This window comes from Macaca mulatta, chromosome 12, assembly GCF_049350105.2.
Source record: "Macaca mulatta isolate MMU2019108-1 chromosome 12, T2T-MMU8v2.0, whole genome shotgun sequence".
Taxonomy (NCBI): domain Eukaryota; kingdom Metazoa; phylum Chordata; class Mammalia; order Primates; family Cercopithecidae; genus Macaca; species Macaca mulatta.
Window position 1 is genome coordinate 146,846,930 of NC_133417.1, and position 23,209 is coordinate 146,870,138.

Below are 23,209 nucleotides of genomic sequence, written 5' to 3' on the forward strand. Positions count from 1 at the left end.
GACTCATATCTAGAATCCCAGCACTTTGGGAGGCCGAGGCGGGTGGATCACCTGAGGTCAGGATTTTGAGACCAGCCTGGCCAACATGGTGAAACCCCATCTCTACTAAAAATACAAAAAGTAGCTGGGTGTGGTGGTGGGCACCTGTAGTCCAGCTACTTGGAGGCTGAGGCAGGAGAATCGCTTGAACCTGGGAGGCAGAGGTTGCAGTGAGCCGACATCACACCACTGCACTCCAGCCTGGGTGGCAGAGAGAGACCCTGTCTCAAAAAAAAAAAAAAAAACTTCAGTTCCTGAGTCCTGACGTCCTTTCCAAATACCACATAAAAGTAAAATGAGGCCAACATGAAAAACCAAAACAACAAAACACCCGAGAAGGTCAGGAACAAAGCCTGGGCGAGCGGGGCACGGTCTCTGGGTGGGGAAGCCCCGTTCAGTTCAAACGGAGGCTGGAGAGAGAGGATGGGTACATTTGACTCAGAAAATGCACAATCTCTGCACAGGAAAAGAAAGAATCTGAAGGGAAAGCCTGGTGAGAAATATCTGCAGCATTTACAACCAACTAAAGCAGTAATCCCAGAGAAATGGGCAAATTCTCTACCTGGAGATCCCAAGAGTCCAATGAGGAACGGGGGATGAAACACGCTTGGCCTTACAGGCGGCCTGGGATGTGCACAGCAAAGCTACCTGGTGTCACCATTCATCTGCCGGTCAGCAATACTTAAAGATGTTGTAATATCAAGGGTTGGCAGGGTGCTGCCAGAGGGGGTAGGTTCCAGCCAGGGCAGCTCTATCCACAGTGGGAGAGGATGTGGCTGGCCTGGCTGAGCCTGCACATGAGGCTGCATCAGGACCCCCTGGCCTGGCTGAAGCCCACTCTTCCAGACCCCTACTGGGGAGGGAAGGGGGTAGGTGCATGGGGGGTGCTAAAAGCATGAGACTTCGGCCCCTGCTTGGCCTGTGGTCACTTGCCCGTGCCTGGCTGCAAGGCCAGTGGACAAACTCTCCAGCCGTGTGGGTTCCCGGTTGTTTACTTAGCACTCATCTGAGTTTACACAAAACCCTTCTGGTCCAAGCTCTGATCCTTTATTAGTAGAGGAATGAACTTCTGGGAAAAGCGAATGGGGAGGGGCTGTCTGCTCAGGGAGCCACTGGGCAAATGGAGCAACAGGCCCACAGGCCTCGGCGCAGAAAGTGTATGGTGCCCCTCAGTCAGGTCCATCCCATCTGATCATCTCCTACCACCACAGATCCCTGCATGAGCGGCAGACCAGGGGCGTGTCCCCCCTTCCAGATGGGGAAGGGGCTCCAGGCAGCTTGAGGGAGGACAGCCTCCAGCCCAGGGAGCTCCTGTCCCTCTGTCTCTGCACCACGCACCTCTCCCGAGGGGGCCGCTCGGGTCACCTGCCCTGACAGCAGCTCTCACGGGACCTCGTTCAGCCTGTGCAAAGTGTAGGGGCTTGGTGTGCAATGCTGAGCCTCCTGGGGTGTGAACAGTCCCTGGCTCCATGCCCAGGGTAGGATGGGGTGCTTGCAGAAGCACCCGAGAGACCCTCCCTGGAACTGGCCCACTGCAGACTCTGCCCATCACCTCGAGGCCTCTCCTTGGAGGGTTCTGATCTGGAAACCAGGGGAATGATCTCATCCAGGGGCCTGGGCCAAGCTGAGAGGGTTTGCGAATTGATGCCCACTTGACCACTTTATTAGCTTCTGCTGCTGGTTCTCTTAAAACGTCTCCAGGGCTGGAGGATGCTATAAATTTTTGGTCAAGGATCCTCTGGCAGCCTCACCATGCCAGCATCGGTCACATGGCCCAGCCCTAGACCTCCCAGAGAGAGGCCGGGGCCTGGGGTGCCTTTTCTGGAGGGGCAGATCACACATTCCCTTCCTTCTTGAAGCAGTGTGAGGGCTGCTTTTCTGTGACTCAGAACCAGCACATCCCACCACTCACTGCAGACAGGAAATATTTAGTTGCTTCATGAAGAAGCAGACGTTCTGGACCATGAGAAGGGCAAGGAAGGACCCTGAGGTTTAGAATAAGCTGGTCTCACTGCCGCAGACGACTTGGGGGGACCCACTAACGGGGTGGGGGCACAATAGCAGCAGGCCCTGCTGTTGGCTCAGTCCACTCGGGGCTTACCACAGCCCGTCTGCCTCCCAGGCCCAGGGAAACCCCCAGGAGGTGGGAAGAGCTGGGGGGTGTCCCTCTGCCCAGGAGGAAGGCTTGCACCGGCCACGTGAAAACACAGGAATCCCGTTCTAGTCCTAGTGAGAAGGTTCTGACCACCCTACCCACCCCGTATTCGCCTCGGCCACTTGCGCCAGAGTGGGGGTGACTTGGGGGGTGGGGCGGGGGCGCTCTCTGAGGAATGCTGGGCGGCAGAGTTTGAAGATGGGGGAAGAGGCCGGGCGCGGTGGCTCAAGCCTGTAATCCCAGCACTTTGGGAGGCCGAGACGGGCGGATCACGAGGTCAGGAGATCGAGACCATCCTGGCTAACACGGAGAAACCCCGTCTCTACTAAAAAAATACAAAAAACTAGCCGGGCGAGGTGGCGGGCGCCTGTAGTCCCAGCTACTCGGGAGGCTGAGGCAGGAGAATGGCGCAAACCCGGGAGGCGGAGCTTGCAGTGAGCTGAGATCCAGCCACTGCACTCCAGCCTGGGCGACAGAGCAAGACTCCGTCTCAAAAAAAAAAAAAAAAGAAGAAGATGGGGGAAGAATGTTCCAGGAGGAAGGAAAGTGATCTCTGAGGAGCAGGGGAGGAGGCTGCAGACGCAGGAGGGGCTCTGGGCTCACTGAGGGTGCCAGGGCTGTCCGGAGGGAGGAGGGGCAGCTGGGACGGGGCAGCAGTGGCCAAGTAGCCAGGCAGCTACCCCAGGATGCATTTTGAAAGGAGAACGAGAGGTGTGGCCCACCCACAAGTGGCTTCCTCCATGCGGCCTGGGTCAACCCCATGCGCAGGGAACTGGCCAATGGGAATGTCCTGGCCCCAGCAGAGACACCAGGCTCTGATCTAACTCAGAACGCCGGACTCCCTCAGAGCTCCGCAGCCCACCTCTTGCACCGGCAGCACGCCCTGCACTCCAGAGGCTTCCTGCGAGCTGCACGTGTTCGGCCCCACCTGGTTCCTCTGGCCTGTCCACGCCGTGCCGTGCTGGTCCACACCCCTGTACACACTGACAGCTCAGTACCCCTTAGGGGCTGGGCTCAGAACAGACCCTCTAAAGGAGGCCGGAGTGACCGGGCACGGTGGCTCATGCCTGGAATCCCAGCACTTTGGGAGGCCAAGGCAGGGAGATTATGAGGTCAGGAGATCGAGACCATCCTGATTAACACAGTGAAATCTCGTCTCCACTAAAAAAAAAAAAAAAAAAAACAAACAAACAAACCTGGGAGTGGTAGCAGGCACCTGTAGTCCCAGCTACTTGGGAGGCTGAGGCAGGAGAATGGCATGAACCCAGGAGGCGGAGCTTGCAGTGAGCTGAGGTCACGCCACTGCACTCCAGCCTGGGTGACAGAGCGAGACTCTGTCTCAAAAAAAAAAAAAAAAGAAAAAAAGAAAAAGGCCGGAGTGGTGGCTCACGCCTGTAATCCCAGCACTTTTGGAGGCTAAGGTGGGAAAATCGCTTGAGCCCAGGAGTTCAAGACCAGCCTGGGCAACATGGTGAGACTGCGTCTCTGAAAATAAGTTGTTTTTGTTCATTTGTTTTGTTTTGTTTGAGACAGCGTTTCGCACCTGTTGCCTAGGCTGGAGTGCAATGGCACGATCTTGGCTCACCGCAACCTCTGTCTCCCGGGTTCAAGCGATTCTCCTGCCTCATCCTCCTGAGTAGCTGGGATTACAGGCACCCACCACCACGCCTGGCTAATTGTTGTATTTTTAGTAGAGACAGGGTTTCACCATGTTAGCCAGGCTGGTCTCGAACTCCTGACGTCAGGTGATCCACCTGCCTTGGCCTCCCAAAGTGCTGGGATTACAGCCATGAGCCACCGCGCCTGACCCTAAAAAAAAGTTTTTTAAACTTCGCCAGGTGTGGTGAAGTTTAATTCAGTTACTCGGGAGGCTGAGGCACGAGAATCACTTGAACAGGTGTGGTGAAGTTTCCTCAGCTACGCAGGAGGCTGAGGCACGAGAATCGTTTGAACAGAGGAGGCCAACCTGAACAAGCCACTTCAGCCTGGGTGACAGAGAGAGATCCTGACTCAAAAAAAAAAAAAAAAAAGGCCGGGCGCGGTGGCTCAAGCCTGTAATCCCAGCACTTTGGGAGGCCGAGACGGGCGGATCACGAGGTCAGGAGATCGAAACCATCCTGGCTAACACAATGAAACCCCGTCTCCGCTAAAAATACAAAAAAATTAGCCAGGCGTGGTGGCGGCGCCTGTAGTCCCAGCTACTCGGGAGGCTGAGGCAGGAGAATGGCGGGAACCCGGGAGGCGGAGCTTGCAGTGAGCCGAGATGGCGCCACTGCACTCCAGCCTGGGCGACAGAGACTCCGCCTCAAAAAAAAAAAAAAAAAAAAGAGCAGGGCCAGACAGGACCTACCCGCCCCCATCTCCTGCATGGCTTTTTCCCTGCAAGTATATACTTTCCTCTGCAATGCCAGCGCGTTCAGAAACTCACATCCCACTTTTAAACGCTGACACCTATGACAAGCTCTTCCTCGATGGTAAGGAGCCCTCGGCCACGAGCAGCAAGCCCAGCTTATAAAGGACAAGGGGTTCGGTCGCCTTCCAGCCCATCAAGGATCACTGCTGGGTAGAAACCACGGCTCTGTGGGCCTTGTGGGCGGGTCCTGCCCTCCTCAGAGGCAGCCTGCAGTGACCAGGAGGTGATGGGGGGTGTCAGCCTGGGGCATGTGCAGACACACACCACCCAGCAGAAAGATTCTGGGCAGCTCACCACACAGCCCTCTGCCTGGTTTCGAAAAAAGGGGACCATCTGAAGGCCACCGGGTGGTGGGTGGAGAGGCCAGTCCAGAGTGAGACGGCCGGCACAAAGTCCAAGGGCTCTGCTGTCACTGACCCCAGTGGCCTACAGGCTGAATGCCCGCCCAGTCCCATCCTCCCCTGCGTCACCGACCCCAGTGGCCTGCAGGCTGAACGCCCATCCATCCCCGGCATGGCTTCCCCACTGTACCTGAGACAGGGTTATTTATTTATTTTGAGACGGAGTTTCACCCTTGTAGCCCAGGCTGGAGTGCAGTGGCACGATCTTGGTTCATTGCAACCTCTGCCTCCTGGGTTCAAGCAATTCTGCCTCAGCCTCCTGAGTAGCTGGGACTACAGGTGCCCACTACCACACCCAGCAAATTTTTTGTATTTTTAGTAGAGACGAGGTTTCACCATGTTGGCCAGACTGTTCTCCAACTCCTGACCTCAGGTAATCCACCCACCTCACCTCCCAAAGTGCTGGGATTACAGGTGTAAGCCACTGCAACCAGCTGAGACCGGGTAATTTACAAAGAAAAGAGATTTGGGCCGGGCGTGGTAGCTCACGCCTTTAATCCCAGCACTTCAGGAGGCTGAGGAGGGTGGATCACAAGGTCAGGAGATGGAAACCATCCTGGCCAACACGGTGAAACCTCGTCTCCACTAAAAAATACAAAAAAGTACTCGGGCGTGGTGGCGGGCGCCTGTAGTCCCAGCTACACAGGAGGCTGAGGCAGGAGAATGGCGTGAACCCAGGAGGCAGAGCTTGCAGCGAGCCGAGATCACGCCACTGTACTCCAGCCTGGGCGACAGAGTGAGACTCCGTCTCAAAAAAAAAAAAAAAAAAAAGGAAAGAAAAAAAAAGAAAAGTTATTTAATTGGCTTACCGTTCCACAGGCTATACAGGAAGCATGGCTGGGAGGCCTCAGGAAACTTACAATCACGGCGGAGGGCGAAGAGGAAGGAGGCACGCCCTATGTGGCCGGAGGAGGAGGAGGAATAGAGTGAAGGGGGAGGTGCCACACACTTTTAAACAGGCAGATCTCGTAAGTATTCACTCACTATCACGAGAACCGCAAATTCGCCCCCATCATCCAGTCACCTCCCACCAGGCTCCTCCCCCAACACTGGGGTTTACAATTTGACATGAGATTCGGGCTGGGACGCAGATCCAAGCTGTATCACCCACACAACTCACTTCAGGGTCTAGCATTGGCAAGGGCAGTTGCCTCTACCCCGAGGGGTACCCCTCAGTGAGGGAAGTCTCTGGACACAGGGAGGGAGGCTCTGGAAGCCTTCTAAGACCGGCAGACCTCCCTCCCCACTCCATGATAGGAGAGTCTCAGATCTGCCTCAGACTCATTAGGCAAAGGAAATGGATGACAGATCTACGCACAGCATCTGGGATTTGCAGCCAGCTGGAGCAGGTGGCTGCATAGAGGAAGGTGCCCTGCTGCTGGGGGGCATCACACATTTGCCACCATGGGAGGGAGGGCTTAGCTCAGTCTCCAAGGTGGCACAAGGCCACAACAGCCTTCCAGGAGGAAAACCAGGATGCCCTTGTTCTGTGCCGTCAGGGGCTGGCTCTGTATGGCAGGGCCTGAGCCAAGGAGGGGAGAGGACCAGGGTGCGGGAGGCAAGCAGCCATCGCATGAGTGATGAGACAGAGAGGAGCCATGAGGAGGTGAATGGCTAGGCTGGGAGAAGCCCAAGGCCGAGGGGCTGGCTTGAATTTGGAATGCTGAATGTGGGCATCACTGGGTTATGGACCCCTCCGTGCCCCACTCTGTGACCACACAGCAGCCTTGAGTGAGCAGGCTCTTACGGAAATCCACCATCCTCCAGGTCACATTCCACAGGAGCTGATGGGGGCCCACCTGCTTCCATGCCACCCAGGGCCAGGTATGAGACCCAGGCCTGACCGCTTAGCACCTTCCCCACGTCCAGCCATAGCTGGCTTGGAAATGGGCAGAGTACAGGAGCTGCCCACCACAGGGGATCTCCCAGAGCTACCTGGACAGCCTGACCTTTTTCCACTGGCAAAGCCTGAACTTGTGAGGTATAGACAGGGAGCTGTGAGCTTTATCCTGCAATTACACCAGGACAGTCTAAGAGTGGAGCCATCACAGAGGAACACAGATGGAAAGTGACTCCTGGATCCAGCTATGCCTGAAACCAACAGACCTCTCTCTCTGGTCACACAGATCAACAAACTGCCCTGTGCTTAAGCCAGTCTGGTGGGCTGGTATCAGCACTCAGAAGCCTACTCACCAACCAGGGACCGAGTTCCATGCTAGGTCAACACTGGGACAGAGAGAGGGGTCAGATGCATGGCAAGAGTGAATGCAAGAATTCTGCAGAGACAGAAAATCAGGGCCAAAGGTGACCAGAGAATTGTAGGCTCCCAAGAAGTCAAAGCACTCTTGGGAAATTGAGGGCTGGGACTGGGCCTCCTCCAGGTCTCCATGGACAGGAAGACCTCAGCTGACTCTAGCATGACCCAAGCTTTTTAAGGTCTGAATAAGGGTTTGCGGTCTAGGTACTCCAGATTGCTTAATCTCCTAATCTGCTCTCTTTTTAAAATTTGTTTTAGAAACGAGTCTTTGCTAAGTTACCCAGGCTGAGTGCAGTGGCTATTCACAGGCACTACAGCCCTGAACTCCTGGGCTCAAGCAATCCTCTTGCCTCAGTCTCCAAAGTAGCTGGGACTACTAGTGCGGTGTCACTGTGCTGGACTTGATCTCCTCTTCATAAACACTTAGGTCATTTTCAGTTCCTCACTGCTAGCAACGTTCCGTATCGAACATCCAGAGACACAGCTTTACCTGGTTTCCGCAGCTCCTGGGGTACAGAACATGTCTATCAATTATACCCAGTGACCCACTACCCCCATGTCAGTGCCCAAGAGACAGCTCCAACAGGAGACAGGAAGCAGGAAGTATGAACTCATTTTGCACAGGAGGAAACTGAGCCTGTGAATGGGGCAGGAAGTTGCCTGAGGCTACACAGCGGGAAGGTTGCAGGTGTGAGCTTCCTGGTCTCCTCCCTGCAATTATAGGCTCTTCCCCTGACAGAAGTACTTCAGGAACCATGGAGTCAGACCCCAAGGTTTACAGTCTGGCCATGCCCAGTCTTGCAGTGACTCCTTGGGAGAACTCTTTTCCCTCTCTGCATTTTTATAATGCTAGCTATAAAATACAGGGAATCCCAAACCTGACTGCTCTTCAGAAATTCGAGGCACACACTGTCCAAGGAGCTCTAGACTCTGCATTAAAGAGTACATTAAAATGCACCCTCAGATTTTACAGTATTATAGCTTTTCTGAAAAAGCAGTTAACAATGACTGAGCACTTATTACATGACATGGATTAAGAATTCAGTCCTCCCAACAATCCTGGGAGATAGGTATTATTATTCTCCCTACTCCCCAGTCAGGAAAGTCATAGCAGATAGAGGTTCCATAGCTTTCATTATCTTCTGGTAATGTTCCTTACAGGTTTTGGTATTAATGTTACATTGACCTCATAAAATGAGTTGGGAAATACTCCCTCAGTTTTAGTCTCTGTGCAGGTTTGTATGAGACTGGTGGTATTTTTTTTAACTGCTGGGAATTTCTCAATGAAACCATCTGAACCTAGAATTGTCTTTGTGGGAAGATTTTAAATTACAGATTCAATGTATTTAATTGGTGTAGGACTATCCAGATTTTCTATTTCTTTTAGCATCAGTTTTGGTAAGTTGTGTATCATCTAAAATTTCAAATGTACTGTTGAAAAGTCCTCCATACTATCTTCTTATCCCTTTAATGCTTGTAGTATCTATAGTGATGTCCTCTTTTTCATTCTTGATAGTGAAATTTGTGTTATCTTTGTTCTTACTCAATCTTTCCAGAGGTTTATCAGTTCTATTAATCTCTTCAGAGAACCAATTTTTGGCTTTATTGATTTTCTCATTTTTTCCTTTATTCCATTAATTTCTGCTCTTATTCTTATTATTTCCTTTCATCTTTAGTTTTATTTTTCTTTTTCTAGCTTCTTGAGTGGAAGCTTAGAGCAGTAATTTTCTTTTTCTTTTTCTTTTTTTTTGAGATGGAATCGCACTCTGTTGTCCAGGCTGGAGTGCAGTGGCATGATCTTGGTTCACTGCAACCTTCACCTCCCAGGTTCAAGCAATTCTCCTGCCTCAGCCTCCTTAGTAGCTGGGATTACAGACACCTGCGACCACACCCAGCTCATTTTCTTTTTCTTTTTTTTTTTTGAGACGGAGTCTCGCTCTGCCGCCCAGGCTGGAGTACAGTGGCCGGATCTCAGCTCACTGCAAGCTCCGCCTCCCGGGTTTACGCCATTCTCCTGCCTCAGCCTCCCGAGTAGCTGGGACTACAGGCGCCCGCCACCGCGCCCGGCTAGTTTTTTGTATTTTTAGTAGAGACGGGGTTTCACCGTGTTAGCCAGGATGGTCTCGATCTCCTGACCTCGTGATCCGCCCGTCTCGGCCTCCCAAAGTGCGGGGATTACAGGCTTGAGCCACCGCGCCCGGCCTCATTTTCCTGTATCTCTAGTAGAGATGGGGGTTTCACCATGTTGACCGGGCTGGTCTCGAACTCCTGAGCTCAGGTGATCTGCCCACCTTGGCCTCCCAAAATGCTGGGATTACAGGCGTGAGTCCCTTTGCCTGGCCTAATTTTCAATCTTTCTTCTAAAGCTATCCAATTTCCTCTAAGCAGTGTTTTGGTTGTACTGCACAGCATTTGATATCTTATTTTTCACTGTTCTTGTCAACATGTTTTACCCCTTCCACTGTGATTATTGACCCATTGATTATTTATAAGTGTGACATGTAAGCCGGCACGGTGGCTCACGTCTGGAATCCCAGCACTTTGGGAGGCCGAGACGGGTGGATCACGAGGTCAGGAGATGGAGACCATCCTGGCTAACACGGTGAAACTCTGTCTCTACTAAAAATACAAAAAATTAGCCGGGCGTGGCGGCGGGCGCCTGTAGTCCCAGCTACTGGGGAGGCTGAAGCAGGAGAATGGTGTGAACCCGGAGGCAGAGGTTGCAGTGAGCCGAGATCGCGCCACTGAGCTCCAGCCTGGGCGACAGAGGGAGACTCCGTCTCAAAAAAAAAAAAAAAAAAAAAAAGTGTGATATGTAATTTCCAAGCATTTGCAGATTTTCCAGTTATTGACTTCTAATTCAGAGAGGACACACTGTATGATTTCAATCCTTTGAAATTTGCTGAGACTTGTATAAGGTCCATGGTCCATTTCGATAAGCGTCCTATGTGCACATGGGAAGAGTAAGTAGGTTTTAGTGTTGTACATATGTGAATTAGGTCAAGTTGGTTAATCCTATTGTTCAAACTGTGTGAGGGTGATTCAAGGATAAAGAAAGAAACCAGTGGGATACAGTTCCGAAAGACACACACACACACACACACACACACACACACACACACACACACACTTCAGTTATGCTGAGATGTTGGGGACTCTTCCAATTCGGTGAAAAAAAAGTTATGCTTTTCAATAAATGATGCCAGGTCAATTGGATATCCACACGGAAAAAAATGAGCTCTGGCCCCGTACCACACCATTCACAATAATTAATATGTAATCAATCATAGATCTAAATATGAGCCCTAAAACAAGCTTCTAAAACACAGGAGGATATCCTAATAAAAAGTTACTAACTATAAAGAAAATACTGATAAATTGGACATCACTAAGAGTAACTCCTGTTCATCCAAAGCAAAAATAAACCACAAAATAGAAGAAGGCATTTGCGATAACGTCAATCAACGGGCATCCAAGAATCCGTCTACAATACAAAGGGCACGCGTCGGACCAAGAACTCGTATCCAGACTATGGAAAGAACCTCTACGAACGAAGTAGACAGACAACCCGATTTTCAAACGGACCCGGGCGAACACCCAGGCGGCTGGGGCTGGTTCTAGGCCCCCATTGCTCCGCCTTGCAGGGGCCGCTCCGGCCTGGTCGCCGCCTCCGGGCGCATCCAGGGAACTCGCTCGGTCCTCCTTAAGCGGGAGGCGGTCGGAGAAGCTCGGGCCGCGTCTCCCCGACTCCGCCCCCGGGGTTGCCTTTCCCTTAGAAGGCCAAGCCCTAAGCCCAGCCTCTCGCCGGCTGGGAGTCGCGCGGTGCCCCCCTCGCTGCCCAGGACCCCGAAGCCGCGGCCGGAGCCCCCAGCGAGCGCGGGAAGCCCCGCGGACCTCGCGCTCCCGGCTCGGGCGCGGACGGGGCGGGCGCCGGGGCGGGGCGCGCGTCCTCGCGGGGTCTGAATGGAAGGGTCGAGGTCGGCGGCGGCGGCGAGCAGATCCTGAAGCCAGAACTCCACCCCGGCGCCCGCGCCATGCGGCGGGAGAGGTGAGCGCGGCGGGCGTGGCGTCCGTGCCGGGGTGCCCGGGAACGGCGAGGCCGGGGACACGCGCGCAGGACGCGAGCGGCGGAGGTGGGCGGCCCCGGGCGGGGGCGGGGCGGGCTGGGGTCCGGGCAGTCGCCGTGGGGGACGCGCTGGGCTGTGCCCTCCGCTCCCGCCGCCCACGCACTCGTCTTCGAGGGCGGGCCCGGCGGCCCCGGAGCAACCCGCCGTGTCCCCGCGGCCCCTCCGCTCCCTGGCAGCGGCGGGGAATGTCTGTGGCTGAATCGAGGCTCTGAAAGAACGTGGCGCTGGGTTTTTAAAGATTTGGGGCACAAAAAACGAGAGCGGACCGGGCGCCGGCTACGGCCCTTCCCGAGGGCCACGCCCAGCCCGGCGCCCCGCGCGCCCCGTTCCCCGCGCCGCTTCCCTCCACCCGGCTGAGCGCTTGTGCCCGCAGGTGCGGCGCCCCCCACCCGCGTCGCCGCCATGGAGGTGCTGCGGCGCTCCTCGGTCTTCGCCGCCGAGATCATGGATGCCTTTGACCGCTCGCCCACCGACAAGGAGCTGGTGGCCCAGGCCAAGGCGCTGGGCCGGGAGTACGTGCACGCGCGGCTACTGCGCGCCGGCCTCTCCTGGAGCGCGCCGGAGCGCGCCGCGCCTGTCCCGGGACGCCTGGCCGAGGTGTGCGCGGTGCTCCTGCGCCTGGGTGAGTGCGCCCTGGTGAGACCCCCAGCTGCGCCTCCTCCCCTGCTGGGCCGCAGCCTCCCTCCGAGGCCGAGATGAGGGGCTGGCCCAGGGGCGCCCACCCCCTGCCTGGGACGGCCAGGCGCTCGGGACAGGGCCACCCAGGCGGGTGCTCCCAGATCTGCTCTCAGGCCTCCCACGCCACAGGCCCCCCCATCAGCTGCCTGCTCAGCCCAGATTTCAGCCATGCTGGCCATAAACAATAGAAAGCTCCAGAAAGAATAATCTATTAGTGGGTGGCTAAGCTCCCACAGTGACCCTTGTTCTCTGCTGGGCACAGAAACCCTTTGTAGGAGCACGTGTCCCGATGTTTATTTTGGAAAACAGATCCTTGCTGTTACTGGCCGAGATCCCGCCCGCTGCCCTCTGGATTCCAAGGCCTCCGAGGCCCCCCATTGGAAATTGCGCCCAACCGGGCTGGGTCGCCACAACCTCAGTATTCGTTGGTGCTGTGAGGACATCTGGGGGTGCTCGGTTCTGGGGTCACACACAGCTCACTGGCTGCCCCCACTGTCTCCAAGGTCTGGACTGCAGAGGGTGGGACCAGCCGTCCCTCACCACAGCTGGGCTGCCGCCGTCACCTGTGAATGTTTATGAGGTGCCCAAAGAGGGCACATGGGGCGCTTGTGGCTGAGCCCGGGAAGGGGAGGTGACAGCAGCGGTGAAACTCTGAATCGGTGGCTCTTCAGGCAGGGGGTTGGGGTTGGGGTTGGAGGTCACGACCCTGTGAGGGGACATGCTGCCTCCTTTCAGGCTGACGCTGGCATGGGCTGTGGGTGGCCCCTGCCTTTACATGGTGGGCTGGGCCCAGAGAGCAAAGCTGTGCAGACCTGGCCTGCCCAGGAGTGTGTGTGGGGTACACACAGAATCCATGGAGGCCAGCACAGAGCCTCCAGGAGGAGGTGGAGTCCCATGTGAGGCCTAGGTTGGAAGGAGGGAGAGGTCTCTGGGTGGGAGCGAGGTTGTTGGTGGGACTCCGTGAGACCCGCCACCTGCTGCTGCCTCTAGCCAGACTCTGAGAATGACCCTAGGGGATCCTTTAGTGGCCTTCTGGGAAGATGATGCCAGACTCCTGGAATGGCTGAGAGGAAGTCCCAAATGTCCAGGGGGGCCCCGGAGGGACACAGCTCAGACCTGCATCTGCCCTCACAGCTACTCAGGGTCAGTCTCCCGAGGCCAGTGCTGTCTCCTGCCCTCGGGCAGCACGGACAGGAAGAAGCCTGGGTTGTGTCCCCACCTTCAGTCTGGGGCCAGCCTGCAGCAGCCCCAGAGGTCTGTGTTTGGGAGCCGCAGGGTCAGGCCTGGGAATTTCCATGTCACCCCCCACCCCCGGTCAGCCTCTCCTGGGCTCTGCTCTGGTTCCAGATCTTAATTAGTGAGATACAGAGCAGCTGGCTCCGGGGAGGGGATGAGGGCGCCTTTATCGGCCAGAATGGTCCGGTCAGCAGCATTACCCTGTTTGCTTTGGCTGGAGAATTGGCTGGGCTGGGGACTCCCAATCCCAGGGCCCTGTGGCATTCCTGGCACCATCTGCCCTGTGCCTGTGCACTGCTGCTGCCAAGGGCACCACAGGCAGCACTCGGGGCGGTGGGCCTGTAGGGGGCCGTCCTCGGCTGCCAGGGCGGGCTGATGCAGTGCCACCTCCAAGCACGTCCCCTTGGCAGCAAGAGCCCAGGTGGGAGTGTAGCAGTGCGGGTGGCCCAGGACAACGGCTCACCCTCTGCACCTGAGCAGTCCCTGAGCCATGCTAGGGCCTGAGCCAGGCTCTCGGGCTTCCCCCTGCTCTCACCCCGAAGCGTTCTCTGCCCAGCCCCTCCCCACGTCGGGCTCTGGCCGCCTGCCTGGTCCCTCCTGCTCTGGGCAGCTCGGCTGCCTGTCGGCTGTGAGTCACCAGCAGGCACGGCCCACGCTCTCGCAGGATTCCCGCCCCACCGGCTTGGCCGGCTTGGCCTAGGGGCTGGCTCGTCAGAGGGGCAGGACTGGGGGCACCCTCAGCACTTCCTTGGTCTCCTGGTCTTTAGGGGCCAAGGTTGGGGGACGGCTCAAGGGAGGTCAGATGGGGTTAAGTGGAGGTGGGAATCAGACAAGTTAAGTCAGGAACAGGCCGGAATTCAAGCAGGGTCAGGTGGGGTCAGGTGCAGGGTATGCCCCAAGCCAGTTGTGTCCCAGGGAGCTGGGGCGTGGGCTGTCTCTCACTGCCTTTGTGACCACACAGGGGATGAGCTGGAGATGATCCGGCCCAGCGTCTACCGCAACGTGGCTCGTCAGCTGCACATCTCCCTGCAGTCTGAGCCTGTGGTGACCGATGCGTTCCTGGCCGTGGCTGGCCACATCTTCTCTGCAGGTATGCCCAGCCTGCCCGTCCCATGGGACCTCAGGGAGGGATCTAGGGTCTGGCTCAGGCTCACAGGGACCCCACGAGCTGGCCCCCACCCATCCTGACGCTGCCCAGTGCTCACCGGTGCCATCTCGCCGCTGTGGGTGTCAGGAGCTGCCCAGCCACCAGCGTGGGCTCACACCACAGCATTCAGGGTCTCTTGTGGTTCTGCAGGCTGGTGGGCCTGCTGAGCAGCTGGCACAGGCTTCTCGAGCAGTGGTGGTTGTGGTCCAGCATCAGTGAGGCTGCATGACCTGCAGTCCTGTGGGGTGGCACGTCCTAGGGCTGCTTGGGTTCCTGCAGGGGCCCCCGCGCAGGGCTTGGGCTTCTCGTAGCGTGGTGCTGTGTCCCGAGGAGGAGTGGCCAGGGGCAGGTTTCCCAGACAGCTCCCAAGTAGATGCTGCCAGGCTGTTAGGATAGACCCTCAGAAGTCACGGGTGGCCGGGCGCTGTGGCTCAAGCCTGTAATCCCAGCACTTTGGGATGCCGAGACGGGCGGATCACGAGGTCAGGAGATCGAGACCATACTGGCTAACCCGGTGAAACCCCATCTCTGCTAAAAAAAAAAAAATACAAAAAAAACTAGCCGGGCGAGGTGGTGGGCGCCTGTAGTCCCAGCTACTCAGGAGGCTGAGGAGTAAACCCGAGAGGCGGAGCTTGCAGTGAGCTGAGATCTGGCCACTGCACTCCAGCCTGGGCGACAGAGCAAGACTCCGTCTCAAAAAAAAAGAAGTCATGGGTAACTGCTGGATTCTGGTGGTCAGAGGCAAGGCTTTAGGGCTCCAGCGTCCAGGAGAGGGGACAGCATGGGGGCAGGAAGTCCAAGCTGACTGGCTCCCGGGGGTGTCCAGAGAACAGCAGTGTGTCTCACCTGGCTGTGCCTGCCTCACCTGTGACCCTCCTGGGCACTCCCATCTCTGCCCTGGAGAGGCAACTCCGGGCCCCGCCTCCCCCCTCCTGCTGCTCCTGGCTGTCCTCATGCTTCTAGGCCCACAGGAGGCTCAGGGCTTGTCTCCCCTGCTTGGTGCCCTGCTGTCCACTTGTCCAGCTGCCTCGGCCTGGATTTGTCCAGTGTGGCTTCTGTCCGCTTGCCCCGTGTCATCTGGTCTGGCCCTGCAGACCTCAGCCCCTTTGACCTCTGTGACCTTGGATCCCGTCCTGGCACCCCGTGCTATGAGCTGCCCCTGGGTGTGGCAGGCGCTGGGTGCTGCCATAGGGGTGAGTGGTGCGCCAGCCCTGATGTGTCACCTCCCTGATCGGCACATCCCTCAGCTGTTTTCCAAGTGCTGTCTGGGTGCTGGGCATAGCTCTGGGCCAGCAAACCCCGGGTGAGCATGATTCCCTGAAGTTTGGAGGAGGGGGAATGCTGTTCACCCGGGGTGGGTTTTTGGAAGACACCTGGCAGCAGGGAGGCCTTGCACACCGTCGTCTGGGAGCTGGTCTGGGTCCGTGGCCAATCAGCTGTGTGACTGTGGCCCTCTGTCATCTCTGTGGCCTCAGCTGCCTTGTCTGCAGGGCAGTCCTGACAGCAGCAGGAGCCGGGCATCAGGCAGAGGCGCCAGAGGAAGCCACACCCTCGCTGTGGGAGATGCATCCCATACCACGGGGGGGACCCTCAGAGCTAGGGGTCTTCAGATGGCCTCAGGACCTCCACCCACCGGAGGGCAAGGGGAAGAGGCCAGAAGTGTGAGGACCACTGCCTCTCGCTCAGGCAGACCCCACCGTTGCGGGGTGACCTCCAGCTCCTCTCCCAGGCATCTCCTCTGACCCCGGGTGGGCCGGCCGGAAGCCTGGAGACAGAGCGGGGCTGACACCCTCGGCTAGAGGCCAAGGCGGCGGGGGCTGCCAGCGTTTGCTGACAGAGTCCGGCCTCTCCAGTGCCACACTTGCTCACTGCTGACCTCCCTGGACAGAAGTGACTTAGGCTGGGACGCAGCGGTGACCCTGCAGGCTGCTGGAGAGGGAAGGCTGAGTCCTGGGGTGGAGTCCAGGCGAGGTCTGGTCCTGCCCCCAGGCTTGTTTTGTTGCCACAGCATGTACTGGAGTGCCTCAGACCACACCTGGGGAGGGGCAGTGGCCTCAGGCTGTGGTGTGGGGTCAGGAGGCAGAACCGAGCTGGGTGCGGGCGAGACGCCCTGTCTGGCACTCCTTGGGGTGGCCTCAGAGCCTGGATTCTGTCACTGCTCCTGTGTTCCTCTGGGAGATTGTAAATGAATCCTCTTTGGCAGTGTGGCTCCAAGGCCCCCATATGGCAGCCCAGTGGGGCTGATGGTGGGGGGCCGGACCCAGCCAGGCTGAGGCGTGTCATGGAGCAGACCTAGGTTGACTGAGGGTGCATATGGGTAGGGGCTGGGGAGTGGGCGGGTGGTATGGCTCAGGGGCCGGGTGGGCAGGGGGCAGGGTCCACGGCACAGTGGGCGGCAAAAGCACGGTGGCAGGAGCTGGCGAGCTGGTGCCCGCCCCTCCTTCCCCCAGGGTAGCCCAGGCAGGCACCCGGAGGAGGCAGCGGGTGGGGCCCAGGAAGGAAGCCAGGAGTGGAAGGCGTCCTGGGCTGACGACCCCTCTTGGCCCTCCCTGGGCCGATGCTGGTGCGTGGTCGGCCCCCCGGGCGTCTGTCTCGGGGCTGCTGGGTTTACGAGCCGCAGGCTGGCTTTAAAAGGAACAGTCACTTCCGAGAATGCAGCAGCCTGCCCGGGCCCCGGAGGTGGAGCAGGCCCCGGAGGTGGGCCTCCCGCTTTGGCAGGGAGAGAGGATGGGGCCAGGATGCCCCTGCCCGCCCAGCCTTGCCTGAGCAGGGCCTGGCCTGAGGTGGGGGCGGTTTCTAGGAAGGCTCTGGTTGGTTCTGGGAGGGCACCTGAAGGCTGGGGAGGGCTGAGGGGAACGGTGATGGCAGGACGAGTGGGCACACAGCTGACAGGGGATGTTGGGGGGCACCGACCAGGTGGTTTGGACCATGTGTAGAGTTCAGTTTAAGTCTTGTGGGTTTCACTGGAAAACTGGAGCTGACTTCCCTGTGGTCAACATCCCCCACCCCACCTAGCGCCCTAGGCTTGTCCCATGCAGGCCTGGCTCTGGCCACGCGGCAGCCTCCACACCACCACCTGCCTGAGGGGAGCCGCGCAGGCTGAAGCACAGGAGCTGCGTGACCTGCAACGGGTTTCTGAACCTCCCTGAACTTAGAGCCACCTGACTAGGGAGCTAGGGCAGGGCCGCTCCCTTCTGCCCCTCAGGCCCACTGGCAGCTGCACCCCCAATCCCCTTCACCCTTTGTCCATCCCAGTCCTCTTGGGCCCTTTTGCCTACAGAGTGAGCCTCTAGCCTCAAGGTGCTTTACATGTCCTTGCCTCCCTGCCTGAGGCCCCTCCCATGCCAGCCACCCCTGCACACTCTGACCCCGGGTCTTCCTCCCTCTCTTCCTCTTAGCAGGCACCCCGAGGGTGTGCGCCCGGCCCAGCCCCTCCACTGCAGGCAGGCGGCACGACCTGCACTGGCTGGGGCTTTGGCTGGTGATGTGAGTCACCTGACGGCCGCAGGGCAGTGCTCCGTGGGGGTCTCCAAGTCTCCAGCCCCAGGAGCCTCCCATGAAGGCAGAGGCCAACAAATGTTTTCTGACTGTTTTCATTTAGGGCTTCAAAGTTCCCACTCAGGACTTTGGAATAACTCATTTCCAAAGTGGTAGAACTCATTTTCCTCCCCATTTAAAAGTCGGCAATAGTTTTTTCTTCTTTGAATTTGAATTGTATTTCTATAACTACATATGTAATTTTATATAATTCTTCTAATTATAGTTTTACTATAAGAAAAATTTAAATGGCTGGGTGCAGTGACTCACGCCTGTAATCCCAGCACTTTGGGAGGCCGAGGTGGTTGGATCACCTGAGATAAGGAGTTCGAGACCAGCCTGACCAAAAAGAAGAAACCCTGTCTCTAATAAAAATACAAAATTAGCTGGGCGTTGTGGCACATGCCTGTAATCTCAGCTACTCAGGAGGCTGAGACAGGAGAATCGCTTGAACCTGGGAGGCAGAGGTTGCGGCGAGCTGAGATTGTACCACTGCTCTCCAGCCTGGGTGACAGAGGCAGACCCCTATTCTTTCTTTTTTCTTTTTTTTTTTTTTTTTTGTGACGGAGTTTCACTCGTCGGCCAGGCTGGAGGTGCAGTGGTGCAATCTTGGCTCACTGCAACCTCCATCTCCTGGGTTCAAGCAATTCTCCTGCCTTAGCCTCTCAAGTAGCTGGGATTACAGGCGTGTGCCACCACGCCTGGCTAATTTTTGTATTATTAGGAGAGACAGAGTTTCACCATGTCAGCCAAGCTGGTCTCGAACTCCCGACCTCAGGTGATCCACCTGCCTCGGCCTCCCAGAGTGCTGGGATCACAGGCATGAGCCACCGTGGCCAGCCAAAGAGACCCTATTAAAAAAAAAAAATGCTGGGTGCGGGGGCTCACGCCCGGCCTGCCTTCTATGGCCGACCACCACATTTATGTATCCATTTATCTGTTGAAGGACACTTGGGTTCTTTCCACCTTTTGGCAATTGTGAATTGGCTGCTGTGAACGTCTGTGACTATTTGTTGGAGCTGGTTTTTGTTTTCATAAAAGATCCAGGTTTGCTGCTTTATGAGGGACTGGAGAGCAGTGCTTCATCTTTGCATGTGCGGTGTCCTCAGGCTGACTCCCTCCAGGGATCACTGCTGGGCGGCATGTTTTGTGGCCGTTCAGATACAGCTGGGCTTCCCACCAAGGTTTACAAGGCTTTGCAGTTGCCTGAATCTTCACACTGCCATTTAAAAGCATTTATTTATTTATCTAGAGACGGGGTCTCGCTCTGTCGCTCAGGCTGGAGTGCCGTGGCGCAATCTTGGCTCACTGCAACCTCCGCCTCCCTGGGTTCAAGCGATTCTCCTGCTTCAGCCTCCTGAGTAGCTGGGATTACAGGTGCATGCCACCACGCCCAGCTAAGTTTTTTGTGTATCTTTTGTAGAGACGGTGTTTCACCATGTTGGTCAGGCTGGTCTTGAACTCCTGACTTTGTGATCTGCCCGCCTCGGCCTCCCATAGTGCTGGGATTACAGGCGTGAGCCACCGTGCCTCGCCTACAAGCTTTTAATGCAATAGATCACATCTTGTTTTAATTTGCCTTTCTTGGGTTATGAATGAAGGTGAACATGTTTTGTGTCTCTGATTTATAATTTTTTTGTGTGAATCAGCTGTTCCAGTTCTGTGCTGGTAGTTCTTTTGAAAGCCTCTCTTTTCTCGCTAATATATAAAATGTCTGTCCGTGTTGAGGCGTTGTGTCCTGCCTTTTGTTCTTTCCCCCGCTGTCGCCATCTTTTGTCTTCTCTTTCAAGGTGGCTTCCATCTCAGTTCAGCCTCAGCAGGTTAGGGGTCTGGGGAAGGCGGTTTCTCCGCAGGCCTCAGCTTCTTTATATGTAAAATCTGGATGCCAGGCCTGCTGCGGGAACAGGCTGCCGCGGGGTGCTGACTGTGAGGTCACTGGCTGCTCACTGGCTGCTGCCCTCAGTTCCCTCGCCTCACCCCGCATTGTAGCTGCGGCCTCCTCCACAGACGTGGGCTGGGCAGGTGTGCAGTGGAGTCCGAGAAACCTGCCTGCCCGAGAACTGCCTGAGAGGGTGGACAGGCGGCCAGCTGGCCAGGTGTCCTGTAGGGGAGCAGTCCCCCTTGGGAGGGTCCCTGGTCATTAGCTGGACAGCAAGCACAACAGCAGCTCAGAGAGGCCCAGCCCCTTCCTTCAGTGCTCCTGTGGGCGGGATTCAAGTTCTGGTCTTGACCATCTCTCTCCTTGCAGGCATCACGTGGGGCAAGGTGGTGTCCCTGTATGCGGTGGCCGCGGGGCTGGCTGTGGACTGTGTGAGGCAGGCCCAGCCTGCCATGGTCCACGCTCTCGTGGACTGCCTGGGGGAGTTTGTGCGCAAGACCCTGGCAACCTGGCTGCGGAGACGCGGCGGATGGGTGAGCGCCTGAGCGCCCACGGGGGTGGGAGAGCTGGGGTGCCAGGGTGCAGAGGTATGGGAGGGAGTGGCGCGTGGGTGATCACCTGAGCACTGCTGGGGGAGACGGGCGAGGCAGGGAGTGCGGCAAAGGCCGAGACCTACAGGCAGGCCCTGGGCGCTCTCCTCTGCCCGGATCCAGCACTGACTTACCCCCTGACCCTACCCCTGTACTAAAGACCCGCTGCCCCCAGCCCCTGCCCACCCGAGTGGGAAAAGCAAGGCCCCGAGGGGTGAGTATCAGAGCCAAACCCTTCGTCTGTCTCCATGCCCCCAGCTTCCCGCCCTGCCCTGTCCAGACCACAGGTGCTCCTGGGGCCTGGGTATGGAGGGCAGCTCCCCTGCCCAGAGTCCAGCGTTCTTTCCTGCACAGCGGGTGTTGGGCCCGGTGTGTCAATCAGTGGCCAGGGATGACAGGGCTCAGACCCCTCTGCTGGGGCCTTTGGTTCAACATCTCGAGAGATTGAAGTCAAGTGGTCTGTGGGAGCTGCCGTCTCCCGAAGGCTGAATTGGGGGTGGGGGAGGACACTGTCCTAAGATGACACGCGGCTACAGGCATCCCTCAGCACAGAAACCCCAAGACTTCCGTCCCCTCCTGCCTTCCTCCTGTGGAGTCTGGCATGGGGCTGGGCACTGTGTGCCCTGTGGGCGAGGACACTTTGAGCAACGCCAAGGCTACAGGTCCAGGCTGCAGGGAAAAGACGTCATTTATTAGTAGGAAGTGAAGGGAATAAGAGAATTGGATGTTCATTCACTCATCCAGGAGGAACTTCAGAGTCCAGGGAGTCCTTGGGCTTCTGGAAGCGCAGTTCCTGCTGTTGTTCCAGGCAGAGTCTGAATGAAGCTGGGTTTGCCTCTTCCTGGCAGCCCAGGCTCCGAGGCCCCACAGGAGGACCCTGGGGTACTTGTAGCCCCTGGGGCGCAGCAGGCAGGTGGTTGAGGGGAGCTGGCACCCTGGTCTGGATGTCCGGAGCCCCAGCAAGGGCCACGAAGGTCTCTCTCCTGCTTGGCAGGGGCCCTCCGGCCGGCCTGGCTTCCCTCTGTCCCCACCTCCGGTGCCTCCTGGCCCTTCACACTGGCTGAATGTGCACGGTGTCGGGTCTGGTCTTGTGCTGGAGACTTCAGTCCAGGCCGCAGACCTCCTTCCCGAACAGTCTCCTGCATTCCCTCACACAATTTGCTGATACTCTGGTGCACAGTGCTTGGGGGCCTGGCGGTTTCGGGGGGCCTGGTGGTGCTGGGGGCCTGGCAGTTTCGGGGGGCCTGGTGGTGCGGGGGGTCTGGCAGTGTTCGTTCTGCTTTCTCACGTTCTCCCTCTTCCCTCCCAGACTGATGTCCTCAAGTGTGTGGTCAGCACAGACCCTGGCCTCCGCTCCCACTGGCTGGTAGCCGCACTCTGCAGCTTCGGCCGCTTCCTGAAGGCTGCCTTCTTCGTGCTGCTGCCAGAGAGATGAGCTGCCCACCTGGGCAGTGGCCGCAGCCTGGCCCCCTGGGCCTGACGCAGGAGGCCCTCAGCACCCGGACACATCTTCCTCCTCCCCACCCGAGCCTGGAGCACTCTAACCCTTGGAGACCCCCTAAGCCCCGTTCCTCCAGAGACCGAGGCCCTCCAGAAGGGCTGAGCGGGGATAGGCTTGCCTGAGCCTGGAGCTGGGCTTTGGGGCAGCCTGCGACCCTCCCCACTTGTGCCCCTTCTCCTGGGATCTCTGTGTCTTCCCTTTTCTTTCTGGGGCCAGGAAGTCAGCGTCAACTCCCAGGCCCCAGATGCAGGGGCCCGGAAACACCTGCTCTCCCCTGAGCCCCAAATGCAGGGGCCTGGGAACACCGTGCTGTCACCTGAGCCTGGGGGTCCCATCCCAGGAAGAGGGGCTGTCTCAGGACCTGAGTCCTCAGGGGCCCCGCACATTCAATCTGAAGGTGACCCTGGCCTGGCCGAAGCTGGAAGAGCCGTGGGGACGCAGCCAGTAAACAGAGCGTAAGGCTCACATGCTGGTTGGTTAATCCGTTTCTGGAGGAAGAGTATGACCCCCACCTGTGATGGGGTCCTTGTGTGGTGGGGACCGGGGCCAGTGGGCTCCAGACCGCATGCTTAACCCGTGTATGTGAAACCTGCAGCAGAGAAGGAAGGTCGCATGAGCTAGATCCCGCTTAACCCATGGATGTGGAACCTGCGGCAGAGAAGGAAGGTCGCATGAGTCAGATCCCAGTCCAGTAGTCAGTGGAGGGTGAGGGTGACCCCATCTGCTATTTTTGTGCCCATCCTCAGACAGCCATTTGGGGATGTGCCTATTAGGGCTCCCTAAGAACTCAGATGCCCAGGAAGCCCAGCCCCTCAGGACGTACCCACACGCAGCCTTCCCTTGACGCCTACGTTTCTGGGCACATGAGGCATCTTTCCTGGAACCCCGAGCCAGCCCTGTCCCGCCCCAACGCAGCATGGCACTCAGGAGATACAGGCTGGATGTGGGGCGGTCCTTCTGGGGAGGCCTGGCCTAGCAGCCTGCCCTCTGCACGCTGCCCACCTGAGCCCTCCCTGCCAGGCTTCATGCTGGGGTGGGCCACATGCCAGGACAAGAGGACCCCAGCAGAAAGCCAGCCCCGGACTCACATGGCATTCAGATCCCACTGGGGGGTTGGGGTGGTAATAAACTTCTCCAAATGATCATTCTCATTTTACACAGAATGTCACTTGCGTGTGTTAAAATGGCTTCTACCTACATACAACATGGTAAAAGGTGTGGAACGTTTGCTTGAAAATAATTGGGGGTG

The 23,209-nt window shown here is 57.4% G+C and overlaps 1 protein-coding gene across 1 annotated transcript; it reads left to right on the forward strand.

The window, feature by feature from the left end:
* The first annotated feature begins 11,264 nt into the window (after positions 1-11,264).
* Positions 11,265-22,527, forward strand: BOK (BCL2 family apoptosis regulator BOK). Its single transcript, NM_001266922.1, is given in 5 exon segments — positions 11,265-11,313; positions 11,766-12,014; positions 14,268-14,396; positions 20,239-20,402; positions 21,769-22,527. Coding segments are annotated over 4 exon segments (639 nt in total). The 5' UTR covers positions 11,265-11,313; positions 11,766-11,794; the 3' UTR covers positions 21,895-22,527.
* The last annotated feature ends 682 nt before the right edge of the window (positions 22,528-23,209 follow it).